The 13,182-nt window shown below is 45.2% G+C and overlaps 2 protein-coding genes across 2 annotated transcripts; both read right to left on the minus strand.

Moving 5' to 3' along the window:
* Window positions 1-1,133: 1,133 nt before the first annotated feature.
* On the minus strand, window positions 1,134-5,000 carry LOC121189389 (zinc finger protein 23-like). The gene is made up of 5 exons (XM_041049470.1): window positions 4,813-5,000; window positions 3,835-3,994; window positions 3,230-3,288; window positions 3,081-3,141; window positions 1,134-2,688 (listed from the first exon to the last, which is right to left on the minus strand). Exons 1-5 carry the CDS (start codon window positions 4,927-4,929, stop codon window positions 1,472-1,474), a joined length of 1,614 nt encoding a protein of 537 aa, XP_040905404.1. The 5' UTR covers window positions 4,930-5,000; the 3' UTR covers window positions 1,134-1,471.
* Window positions 5,001-7,358: 2,358 nt separating this feature from the next.
* vsx1 (visual system homeobox 1 homolog, chx10-like) lies at window positions 7,359-10,832 on the minus strand. Its single transcript, XM_041050291.1, has 5 exons — window positions 10,406-10,832; window positions 9,627-9,702; window positions 9,015-9,138; window positions 8,426-8,621; window positions 7,359-7,666 (listed from the first exon to the last, which is right to left on the minus strand). Exons 1-5 carry the CDS (start codon window positions 10,830-10,832, stop codon window positions 7,359-7,361), a joined length of 1,131 nt encoding a protein of 376 aa, XP_040906225.1.
* Window positions 10,833-13,182: the final 2,350 nt, after the last annotated feature.

Below are 13,182 nucleotides of genomic sequence, written 5' to 3' on the forward strand. Positions count from 1 at the left end.
AGCTGTCATGTGACTGTAAACATTCACATTTTCATTTTTCTGAAGACTCCACGTACAGGATCATTCGTGGAAACGATCTGGATTCAAAGTTCACTTACTCACTTCATCAGCTGATGAGGACAGTGTAGTTCGGTCAAAAGCTCCAGAACCAGCCTGTGCGTGGACCTTGAGCGGAGACTGTTTGGTGATGTTGCTTCTTTCAGGCTCAAATAAATACAAACAAAAACAGGACACAAAATTCTATCACATGATCAGACACACAAACAGTGAGTGGCTGTTTTATGTTTCTGCTTCATGAAACCAGTTTTTGGATTTAACCCTTTAAGCAGATTAAATTAGCGCTGGTTGAACCTGCTGGGATCAGATTAGTCTGGATCTATTGTTGTTTGTTTGTCTGACTGATGACATTAATGATGATGTTAATACCTGCAGCTCTGAGAGCCTGCATCACTGATCTCAGGTCAGCAGCCTCTGGATTCAATCACGGACCGAGGGCGAAGTGAAACGAGGCCGACGTGGCGATAAAATCGAACAGGCCGAAGATTCCAACTTCAACAAACCGATAACTTTCAGTCGTGAACAGATTTATATGAGCCGAAGAATCTGCTCCAATCACACGCTCCACGCACCATGAACATGGATGGATTTCATGGAACGACCTGAGCTGCAGGAGTCGCTGCTCATGGTGGATTTATCACCTGAAACCTGCAGCTCACCTGCTTTAAAGGTGCAGTCAGTGATTTGAATCCAACAAACCTTCTCTGACTCTGTTCATGACAAAGTCTGAGTCACATGGGACCGCTCCAGCCAATCAGCAACAGGGGGGAACAAAGAAAAGGGGAAAGGGGGCGGTGAGGCTGCAGGTGAGACGTGTCAGTCTGAGGATTTCACTAAATGCTGAACTGTTCCTTTAAACCTTAAACCACAGCTCAGCCAGTTACAGCACAGCAGCCTCATTAGCACAGACCAGGAGGAGTAAACTGTCTCTGACCTGTAAAACTGGTGCGCTGCTCTTTTAATGAAACGACGTGTCTCAGGATGTTTGGGTCACATGATCAGCTCAGCCATCAGAGGATCATTAAGAGTCATAAAGGTGATTAGTTCTATTGTACAAACACAAAGGTGGGATTAAGTGTTGTATGCATCCTTTAATCTGACCTGTGTTCTGCAGAAAAACAAACAGCGTGAGAGTCACAGCTGGATCAAAACAGTCTGAGCTTAAAGACAGAGGCCTGCTGGATTACAATTATCATCTGACTGCAGCAAAGTGGAATTATCTCCGGCCAGGCTGCCGCAGCAGATTAACGTCTCTGCTGACAACACAGCAGCCACAGATATTACAGTGAATCTGAAGGAGAAGCAGGTCAGAGGTCAGAAAACAGCAGCAGCACTGTGTGTTAGTGCTCACACGCTCACAAACAGCTGCCATATTTGGGTGTCCACATACTTTTGGCAAGACAAGGGTCTTATCTCAGAGGTCAGAGGAGACGGGCTGCCTCTGCTGCGTCTGCTTCAGGTGAGCTTTGGTCTGCAGGTGAGCCTTCAGGAAGGTGAGCAGGCGGAAGTGTTTCCCGCAGTCGTGGCAGCTGTACGGCGTCTCTCCGGTGTGGATGCTGCGGTGCCTCATGAAGCTGGTGGCCAGGTTGAAGGTCTTGGAGCAGAGAGAACACCTGTAGGGCTTCTCTCCGGTGTGGGTGTACCTGTGGTCCCTCAGCAGCTCCTTCAGCCGGTAACTCTTCCCACAGATGTCGCAGTGGAACGGCTTCTCTCCCGTGTGGCTCCTCTGGTGAACTTTAAACTGCGACAGGTTGGGGAACTTCTTGCCGCAGACCTCGCAGGTGACGATGGTGTCTCTGGCCGGCAGCTCGTCGGCGGGGAGCTCGTGCGAGTGTTTGCTGATGACGTGGTTCTTCAGGCAGCGGTAGCTCTTCCCGCAGATGGAGCACAGCTGCCTCTCTCCGGTGTGGATCACCTGGTGGCTGCGCAGGTTGGCGGACTGGGTGAAGCCCTTCCCGCAGGTGGGGCACTGGTAAGGCCGGACCTCCTGGTGCACCAGTTTGTGGCGCGTCAGGTGGCAGGCGTGGTAGAAGCTCTTCCCGCAGACGTCGCAGATGAATGTCTTGTCGAAGTGGGTCATCCTGTGAGTTTTCAGCACGCTGATGCAGGAGTAGCCCTTCCCGCAGATGTCGCAGTGGCAGGTTTTCTCTCCGGTGTGCCGGGCCTTGACGTGCAGGTTGCAGTGAGCTTTGTGGTTGAATCTTTTCGGGCAGTAGTCGCAGGTGTATGGCAGCAGCCCGTGCTCTTTGATCTCGTGCTCACGGAGCTTCAGGATGCCGGTGAACAGCTTCCCACACACCGAACACACCGGGTGAGACTTCCTCTGGTGGTCGGACAGTCGCTCTGAGTTTGGAAACAGCATCCCGCACTGGGAGCACTGGTGGTGAGCTTCTGACGTCTCTGCTGTCGGCGTCTTTGTGTCCTTTTTCCTGTGGCTGCGGCGCTGCTTCCTGCTGCGTCCTGCAGAGACTCTGTCCTCCTCTGCCGTTGCGGTGCTGGACGGAGTTGAGGACGGCCGAGCGTACTCGTGGTCGGGGAGATCGGCCTGAGGGGGAGGGGAGAAGGAGGAGGGTTTGCTGTGCAGAGTCATCACGTCGCCTGTTACCTCAGTGGAGCTGGTTTTATTTTCACCTATAAACGAAGCACACAGAGCTCTCACACAGGTTACTCAGGTTACCAGTAAATGTAAAGATTGAAACTGTCCAGCAGGTGGAGCTGTTTAAGCCAGTGAAATGATCTGTATGTACAGGCAGCAGCTCCTCTGTCCTCACCTGTGCAGGTAGGATGAGCTGCACTTCTGTACACAGGGATAAATCCCTCTGTATGCAAAAATCTAACACAGGCCTTTCTCTGCTTTAACGAGGCGATCACATGTCACACCACCACCACCACCTGCCCCCGAGTGAAGGGCTCAGCTCGGCTCATCCACAGAGACATGCGCCGTCGCACGTCCCCAGTGCTGTTTTCCTCTGGCTGCAGGAGCAGGGATGGACATGTGTTCACAGTCAGTCAGGTGAACTCACCGTTAGCATCAGCGGCGCTCTGCAGTGAGACCAGCACACACCTGGAGTCGACAGCGGCGTTCTACAAAACAGAAAACAGCCGACAGTGTTTAGGCTTGTTCAGGATCCTCACTCTGCCTCTGACTGTTGCTGTGGATTCACTCACTGACCCCGTAAACCAGGATGTAGGTCTGTTCTGTGGGGGCGTGCTCACCTCCACCGTCCTCACCTGCAACACACAGAAACCACTGGAAGCACTTATTACTGGTTAGTGTAGGCAGGGTTAGTGACTGTTTCCCCTGCGTCCTTCAGAGGCCAAAGCCAGAGTCAGTTTCTGTGCCAGTTTTCATCGTACATGAAGCAGAGTCCGTGTTCAGTACGAGACCTGCCATTCATCCGAGGACTCGTGAGCTCGACGACGAGTGAAAGCACCGACATTTGTCGGCTCCTCCTCTCTGGGTCCAGCAGAGCAGAGTGAGAGAAACACTGATGAAGACCACAGACGCTGATGACTGACATCTGTTCACACTGGACTCAACACTGTTGTAAGATTTTTACATTAGGATTTTTATTTGCTTTGGATTTTGTTATATTTTCAACATGAAAGTGTTGAACAGGACTCAGAAACACTGTGTTGAGATTCAGCAGGAGAAATGGTGATCTGTTTACTTCTGCGCTGACCCGTCAGCTGCACAGTGCTGGTCTGCGTCTGCTCTGTTAGTGTCAGGTCACTGAGCTCTCTGGTACGTACCCCTCCCCACACCTCCCAGCTCACCTTCAGGTGTCTGCATCATCATAAAACTCTCATCAGACTGAGGAGGATCTCTCAGGGCTCCTGGAGTCTCCTCCTGCTTCACAGCAACCAGCTCCACCATCTCCAGGATTTTCTCCACAGCTTCAACACACAAACTGTCCACCACAGCACAGAGTTTCTCCTGAAAGATATGAATGTGAGCAAACATCCAAAAATACATCAGGACTCTCCCAGTAACACGTCCACAGAACCACAGGTAAAGCATCCATCCACACACTTTCAAATAACGTGCCTGTGTTTGCACTGAGCTAAATTTATCCTCTTCATTTACTCAGCTCCCAGTCTTTCTCCAGCACTCTAACTTTAGTGTTTCATATACCAACAGTCTGTGAGCATCATCCATGTTCAAAAACATTGTTTGTTTATATCTCATTGCAAAAGCAAGAGAAAAGTATTCACCATCCCAACAAAGACACACAGGTGAAAACACCTTGCTGTTTGTTGTGTGTATGTTTGAAAGTCATTCTTAACCCTTACAGCCTAAACTGCTTATTTTGTTGTATTACGTTTCACAGTGTTCATAAGTTTGCTAACGACACGATGTCGCTTTGAAGAGTTTAAATGCAGCTCGGTGTGTGGTTACATGCAGAGTGCGGTCACTGAAAACGCCTGAACAACAACGTTTTTGTGTGCGATCAATGAAACGGGTAAATTTAGGAGTTTTTTAAACGGAGTTTGACGTGCGACTACCAAATGGCTTCCAATGTGCCGTCACTGAAGATGCTTAAATTAGATTATTTTTAAGTGGAGTTCGGTGTGGGACTACACGAGACCTTCTAAGTGTGCAGTCCAGCTGTTGTTCGCCGTTACGACCGCTAACAGTGAACTGTTTAACCCACACTCTCACTGAAACACCTTCTGCCAAACACCGGGAGCTTCTGGAACCGAAAGAGTTAAACTTGCGTTAGCTGTTAGCTACAGTTAGCCGCGGAAGCTTACCTCAGTTTCGGGGTTTTGTTTATTTAAAGAGACTTTTTCCGCCGCGGCAAAAATCTCCTTGGCCAGGTTATTAACAATGAACGCCACTTCATTTTTAAAAGTGATTAAATCGACCATACTAAATAATTCTAGCACTAAGTTACAGATTAGCTTAGCAAACAAACGACTAAAAGGATCTATGCGGGTTAAGGAAGTGACGTAGTTGTCTCATCCACCGGTAATGCCTTCCAAAGTAAAAGTATCACTGCTCTGCTGAAAACAGATAAATTATTAACAACAACAATAAACGGAAAATATTGTATTAGGGTTTAACAACAACAACAACAACAATAAAAAAAGTATACAAACATCGAATAGTAAAACATACCCTTTTTTAACTTTAATGTGACATGTAAGATTACAGCTGACGCCACAGTCGCTTTAAAATAGATTTTAAAACCGAGATGTCACTTTGGCCTGATTAAACCAAACTCGCCCAATTTGTTGAAAATTGTTGTGGGTCCCTTCTGACCACATCTCAAAAACCAATCAGGACCCTAGAGCTGAAATGATTAGTTGATTAACAGATTTGAGAGACAGAAAATTAATTGACAAAAATGCTGATAATTGTACTAAAGCTGTTCAGGTTTTAAAACAACATTGTGACACAGGTTTCCTCTACAGACCAGAACCACAAGCCTGAGGATGGAGGACCAGACAGTTCACATTCTACTTCAGTGCAACAAATTTCTTACAGATTTTCAATTAATCTACAAAACACCCAAGACACAGGAGTAAATCATTAAATAGTCTCTTTCCTGCTTTGCCCAGTTGCTGATTCAGCCTTGTTTACTATAAAGTAAGATTTCTACACTCTATACCGTCAACACTTTCACAATGGAAAGTGAACCCATGTTATAATAAATATATATATATTTTACTTTACTGTATCTCTGTGATTGCCAGAATTAAAATAAAATCATTACATTAAAATATTTGTTCACCCCTTGTATGAACAAAATAAAAAATATATACATTCATACAAAATTAATGTTAATGTTTTTCTTTTTTTAATTTTTAAATTGAAAACTTAAATTTCAACTATTTATTTTTAAAAAAATCTGAATTTTAGAGGTTTAGGATAAACATAGTTTTCAGTTTGAGAATTTTGAAAATGTTAACTGGAAAAATTAGTTGTCAGTTTGGTTTTTATTTTAATTTCCAGTTTGGATGTAGTCATTTAAATCATCAAAATAAAAATGGAGAATTTGGGTTTGAAAAATATATTTTACATTTTTTAAATTTGATTTGACATAATTTTAATTTTAATTATTACATTTTAAAATCGGCAGGCACAGATTTCCCGTGCAGTGTTCTCTGACTCCAGTCTGAAACCTTTTTATGCATAACTGTGTTTTTCTGAAAAATCCTTAGAATCCACTTTCTGACATGTTGTGATGTAACGTGTGCAATAAAGTTTAACTAACCTGGTTAGTGCTTGTTCATTTTGACTAGTTAAACCCAAATGAAAACATTCTGCATTGTTTGCGTTGTATTGTTAGTGATAAATGACACAAATAAAAGTCCCATTGTTTCCAAAAATAGTTTTGTATTCACCATCCTGCTGAAACTGCTCCTGTAAATACATATGATAATAATAAACAAACTTCTTTAAATATTACATTTAAATTACATTCATTCACACAGCTTCAGTCAGGCTGGTCAGTGCTTAACACACAGTCAAACTATAAAACACCAACAGGAGGAAAACATTAAATAAACAAAAATTAAATTCTCTTATTTTCCAAAAAAAAAAACAAAACAAAAAACACAGATATAAAACACACTCTCAGTACAATACAATGATAAACACACAGACAGAGATATCTTCATCTACATCCTGAGCTGATTCTCAGTCCGACTCCTCAACCACAATCTGAATGTTGCGTGGCGTCGGCGTTACGTTAGCATGACGGGATTTCTGGGAGCACAGAAAGATAGCTAACAGAACTTTAGCACGGTCAGTAGCCTCTGCTGTGGAAACATCACTCACAAAGTAAATTCACATTTTTGTCCATAAACTTCACTGTTTTCAAACTGTCTTGTTGGTAGTTAGCTTGCTAACACACTAATATTTCTTATGTCATTACCAGCTAACACATTAGCGTATTGGTCGACAATATACCCGCGCTTTAATGTTACGGTTCACATCAGCAGAAAACGTTAGCATGTTCATTTGAGATAAGCAGTGAGTGATAGCCTGATGGTGAGCCGTTTAACTTCTCGTTAGCCAACAAACAAAGACCACGTGAAGCCCGTGGCATGTGTGCGCTTTCTGACGTTCAGCCAATCATGATGCGTGACATCATCAGCAAACGCCGGGCCACAGCTCTGATACGACGTGAGTGCGACAGAACCGTCAGTGTGAAAGTGTTTGATACTGAGCTACTGAAAATAAAAGCTTCGCATGCTGCTCAGCGATTGGCTGTGCATCCTGAAAGAGCAGCCAATCAAATCTCTGTGCTCTCAGAACAGGAACGTCAGCTCGTGTGCGACCTCCCTGACCTTCAGCTGTGTTCGTCCAACTCGCCGCTGCTCTTCCGCCGAGGCGAGGAGGACGACCTCACGCCCTCCTCCTGCTGCTGCTGCTGCTGCTGTTTGGAGGAGCTGGACAGGTCGATGGCCACCTCCTCCTCCATCTCTTCCTCCTCCTCCTCCATCTCGTCCTCCTCCTCCCTCGCCTCGTGCTCTACTTCCCGGGCCTCGCCACCACCCCGTTGCTCGGAGACGTCACAGAAGGTGTTGGAGCGAGTGGAGTCGGACTCCGGAGGGCTGGAACATTTTTTGGCCATTTCTAAAGACTTTTTGTGCATTCCTGAGAGGACAGAGTCAGAGACAGAGATTCAGTCCAGTCTGCACCATTCACGTCATTATACTGATTAAAACCATATGAAACATAACACACAACATAACACCTGTTTAAGGCGTCCTGTCTCTCACACCTGCACAGTTTAAATGTAATATTTCTCCACAGCTGTGTCAGAGTAAAAAACCTTTACACGATCACACAGAGAAAACTTCTCCACAGGATGTAATTTAACAGTGAAATGAATAAACCAAAGGTGGAAAATCACAGGGGACACCTGGGGACACCTGGACACACCTGCTGCTTCCAGCCCTGATTCAAACATCATGATGTGTTTATTACCTGTATGTTAATATGCATCTGTTTACACTTCAATACGCTGTGTGTTTATAAATGTATATGTATGCGTAGGTGAGAGCTCTGCCATATGATCCTGATGTCACGTGACATTTATACTTTATTTGTGCAAAACTAAAATAAAGAGAAACCAGATCAGATCCCTCAGATTCATGTATTGGTAATACTGCTAATAACATGAGGTGGGACACACACCTGTGTGGAATCAGGTGAAGGCTTGATGTGGATCTCACTGCTCACGTCCTGCATGTCCCTGAGTGCCTGATGTAGCTGTGCTGTACAGACGTGTTTGTCTGTGACACTGGCCTCAACAATCATACTCTAACCAAAGAACTATTTCCTGTCAGTGTGTGTTCAGTGTGTATGAGCCCTGTGTATTGATGCACGGTGTGGTGTGTGCGTGGCACTGACGTGCATGCGGCTCACCGAGCAGCCAGGGGGCGCAGGATCCCATCATGCCGTTCTTGGCGGAGTTGAGGATGGACTCGGGCAGCGGGATGGAGTGTCGCACCATCGCCCCGTAGAGGCCGTACTCCGCCATGACGCTGCTGCGACCCCAGCACTTCTCACGCTTACGCCACTTCGCCCGTCGGTTCTGAAACCAGACCTGAAAACAAACACAGCAACGTTCAGAACCACACCTGGAGACCTGGAGACCTGGTTACCTGCGGTGGAACATAAAACATTTTTGCCTTTAATGACTCAAAGTCCTAAGGAACACTCTGTTTGCTGATGAAGACCATGAGATGTGACGAAAGCTCAGGAAAAAGCTTTTAAAAGGACCTCGAGTTACAATTTTCTGTTTGTTGGTCAAATATTTTTCTTGCTGTCCAATCATCCTAAGACCCCTCACACTTCTTCTGTGACCCACTGGAGGGTCCCCGAGCCACATGCTGGGAACCACATTCTGCTCTAACTGAAACCTGATTTCCTGCTGAGACGCCAGATGTGTGATCAGCTGATCACTGGCGATGGATCTGCTGTACCTGAGGTGTCTCACCTGTATTCTGTCCTCGGGCAGCTCCGTCTTCATGGCGAGCATCTCTCGGGCGTAGACGTCGGGGTAGTGAGCTTCATGAAAAGCTTTCTCCAGCTCCTCCAGCTGGTGGGACGTGAACACCGTCCTGCAGCCCAGAGGACAACATCAGATACTGAGGGACACAGGCAACTGCACTGAGCTGGAGACTTAATCCCCACAGACATCAGTGAGACACTGCAGTGCGATCAGTACACTCTACAAGACAGGGGACGCTCTGCTGGACAGGGGACGCTGTGCTGGACAGGGGACACTGTGCTGGACAGGAGAGTCCACAGCAGAAATCTGTCATAGCTCCAGTCTCTAAAACTTTTCTGTCTATTAAAACCATCTGAGTCCAAACAGGAAATGCAGCAGAGAATCTGAGTGAAATGGACAAAAGACGAGATGGATTTTATTTCATGAAGCTTCAGGACACACGTGTTTCTACAGAGCGTCCGTGGAACATATCAAACTCTGATCATCATGAAATGATCACATCACTGCATCATTTCATGTTTGTTTCCTGTGTTTAATCTGATGCTGTGAAGATGATGAAGCGGCCATTAAACCAAAGGCAGAGGTAAATGAACTCACCTGTGTCTCCTCTTCTTTCTCTTCTGAGAGTTTCCGGACGTTTTGGCGTCGTTTCGGTCAGAGAGACATTCTTCATCTGCGGGAGGAGGAAGAGGAGGAGGAGGAAGAGGAGGAGAAACCCGCCGTGAAAACTCAGACAGAAAAACAAAATGTCTCCTTCTTCATTCACAGACACTAAAAACTCAAATCTCTGCCTGACGGAGACATGAAGTCCACCTCCCTCTTCATCTCACCTCCTTTTTCCAGATTTCAAACTAAAACCACTGAATCCAGTCCAAATCATTTCAAAATAAAACCCGAGTGACCGGAGGAGCCTCCTGTTTCTCAGCTCCGCAGATTTTAATTTAATTTAAATTTAATTTTTTTTTCTCGTTTTGTCATTTAACTGATTTTTTTTTTCGTTTTTGTGAAAACAAACTGAGCTGAACCCAAAAACATTTGTTCCAGAGTAAATTAAATTAAGAAAAGGAAAATAAAATTTGTGTAAAAGGCCAAAACTAAAAAAAATCAAAAACCGACTGAAGCCGAAATGGGACGAAGGAAAAACAACTTTTAAAACCAGAACCAGATCAGAAAAAGTTTAAAAAATAAATATGATTAAATTTATCTGTTTTTCTTTTCTTTTTTTTTCTTTTTCTTTTCTTTTTAACCAAAGAAAAAACAACAACAACAACAACCCGGCTTCAGCACCACATCAAACCACTTTAAAACACTGCGGAGGTAAAAAAGACAGGTTCGTGAACTCGAGCCGAGCCGAACCGAACCGAGCCGAGCCGTACCGGAGTAGGCGTCCCTCTGGGCCTCCAGGTTCTGCAGGTAGTGGCTGTCGGCCCGGGCCTGCAGCAGCGGCAGGTGTCCGGGCAGGAAGCAGGGCGCCCCGGCGGGCTGCTGGGCCGCCAGGCTGCACAGGAAGCCGAGGCCGAGAGGCAGCGACCCTCCCGGGAAAGAGAACCCGCCGAGGCCGCCGCCGGGTCCCTGCGGCTCGGTCCCGGAGCCCGCCGCAGAGAGGCCCGAACCGGGGGCGCCTCCGGGCTGCTGCCGCGCCTGTAGGTCCGACTCCAGGCCCAACAGGTCGGTGATGGCAAAACCTTTAGACCGGAACCCGGAGCCGTGCAGCCGGGATTTATCGATCCCAAATCCCGGAGATAGCATCTTCACTTTGGGCTTCTCCTCTCCGAGCTCGTCCCGGGCCGTCATGCTGCTCATCGGGGAGTCAACTCTGGTCCTTCTGGGGTGGGGGGGGGGGGGGTGATGATGATGATGATGATGGACAGACCGGGACGGTCCCGGTGGCGGGCTCCATTTATCCGGCTCCAGTCTCCAGGGATCACAGCAGCATCCAATCAGAAGTGAGAGCTGTGGAGGGGGGAGTTTCCCGCTTTTCTCCTCAATCCCAGAGGATTAATTGCCACCAATTTTCCTTCAATCCGATCAGGATTTTCTCTGCGGACCGGGGGGGTTTAATTTCTGCTGTTTATCTGTGATCAGAGTCACCGACAGCATCAGCCGGTGCACTGATCAATGACCGGACAGAGAAGGAAACTCACCGGGACGAGTCCGGTTCAATCACAGATTCAAACATGTCCTCCTGGATCCTGAGACCCCTGGACCTGGTCCTGGTCCTGGACCTGGTCCTGGATCATTAATAATTTAAATAAACATCAGATAAATTTATTATGAATTTAAAAATGAACGAAAAGCACCTGAATATTCAGAGGAAGAGAAAAGATGAAGAAAAGAACCGAATGATGAAGATGTGAAATATTCAGTGTCCATCAGATATTCATTCATTCACTCGTTTGATTAGTGAGTTCATTACTTCAGTTCGTTCACGGAGCTGCGGTTTGTGAAACCATCAGGTTTAATAACGAGTTTTTTTTCTTTTTACAAAAATAAATAAAATCGAAAACTGAAAAAAATCAAAGATCAAAAAATTTAGGTTAATTAAAACTGATTGGTGCTTTATTATAAATAAAGGATTTCACTTAGTAAATAATAATAATAATCAAACCCTGAGAGATCCCTGAGATTCATTCTGTCATAAAGGACTTTATGACAACAGTCATAAAATTTGATTTGATTTAGCATTTTATTCTAATTCTCTCTGATAACGACAGTGTTATATTCATTAAGATTCATATATTAATGTAAATGTATTTAAATCTGTTTCCACTTTAGAAAAACTGTCGCAGATTTTCATCGTGAAGAAAACAAAACAGTTCTTTGTGCTGTTTGATTTGATTTCACATGAAAATACTTTATTATGATGATGATGATGATGATGATGATGATGATGATGATGATGATTATATTATCATTATTATTATTAATAATAATAATAACAACAACAACAACAATAATAATAATAATAATAATAATAATCATCATCATCATCATAATCATCATCATAATAGAAATGACTGATAAAAGCTGAGATGGTTGGATTCAGACTCAGTGAAACACAGAAAATAGAAAAAGAAAAACAGAGATGCAGATTAACGAGGAAATTTAAAAACAGCCTCAAATTTGCTTTAATTATCTCTGATAAGCAGATTCCTCTAATTGCTTTTTAAAACCAGTTGACCATTTTTACCTTCTTACACACACACGCACACCACAGACACACACACACACACACACACACACACACTGCCAGCCTGCAGTCAATCTCCAGGGATTAAACTCTAACTTGGCCCTAATTTCCAAACTGACTTTCATCATGAGGAGCTTGATTTTGTGTAACAGCTGAATTTCACTGATGATAAGTGACTGTTTGTGTCAGTGTGATGTCTGTTAATCTGTGAGAGGACGGTTTGCACTTCACACAATTCAAACTGGAACGTGGCTCATGGTGCCCGTTCCAAATCACTGCCGTCCAGATCAGCGTCAGAGAAACGTTCCTGCTCAAAGATCTGATCAGTTTCCATTCAGTTCCTCTCACTTCAGGGTGATTTCAGAGCAGGGACAGGAACTGGATCCACAGAACCACAGATCCACAGATCCACAGATCCACAGAACCACAGATCCACAGATCCACAGAACCACAGATCCACAGATCCACAGAACCACAGATCCACAGAACCACAGATCCACAGATCCACAGATCCACAGAACCACAGATCCACAGAACCACAGATCCACAGAACCACAGATCCACAGATCCACAGAACCACAGATCCACAGATCCACAGATCCACAGAACCACAGATCCACAGATCCACAGATCCACAGATCCACAGAACCACAGATCCACAGATCCACAGAACCACAGATCCACAGATCCACAGAACCACAGATCCACAGAACCACAGATCACATGCTACACACACACACTGTGTGTGTGTGTGTGTAGCATGTGTGTGAAAGAGTGACCGACTCACACTCCACATTTCTTTTTCTGTTGTTTTACTCTGCTCAGTTTCTCTTTTGGATCCAAGAAAATGCTAACAGAACACACACACACACACACACACACACACACACACACACACACACACACACACACACACTCATTCTTCTTCTGCAGCTTTGTCTCCAGTCATAATGAAACGATGAC

The sequence above is a fragment of the Toxotes jaculatrix genome, chromosome 11 (genome assembly GCF_017976425.1).
Source record: "Toxotes jaculatrix isolate fToxJac2 chromosome 11, fToxJac2.pri, whole genome shotgun sequence".
Classification (NCBI taxonomy): Eukaryota; Metazoa; Chordata; class Actinopteri; family Toxotidae; genus Toxotes; species Toxotes jaculatrix.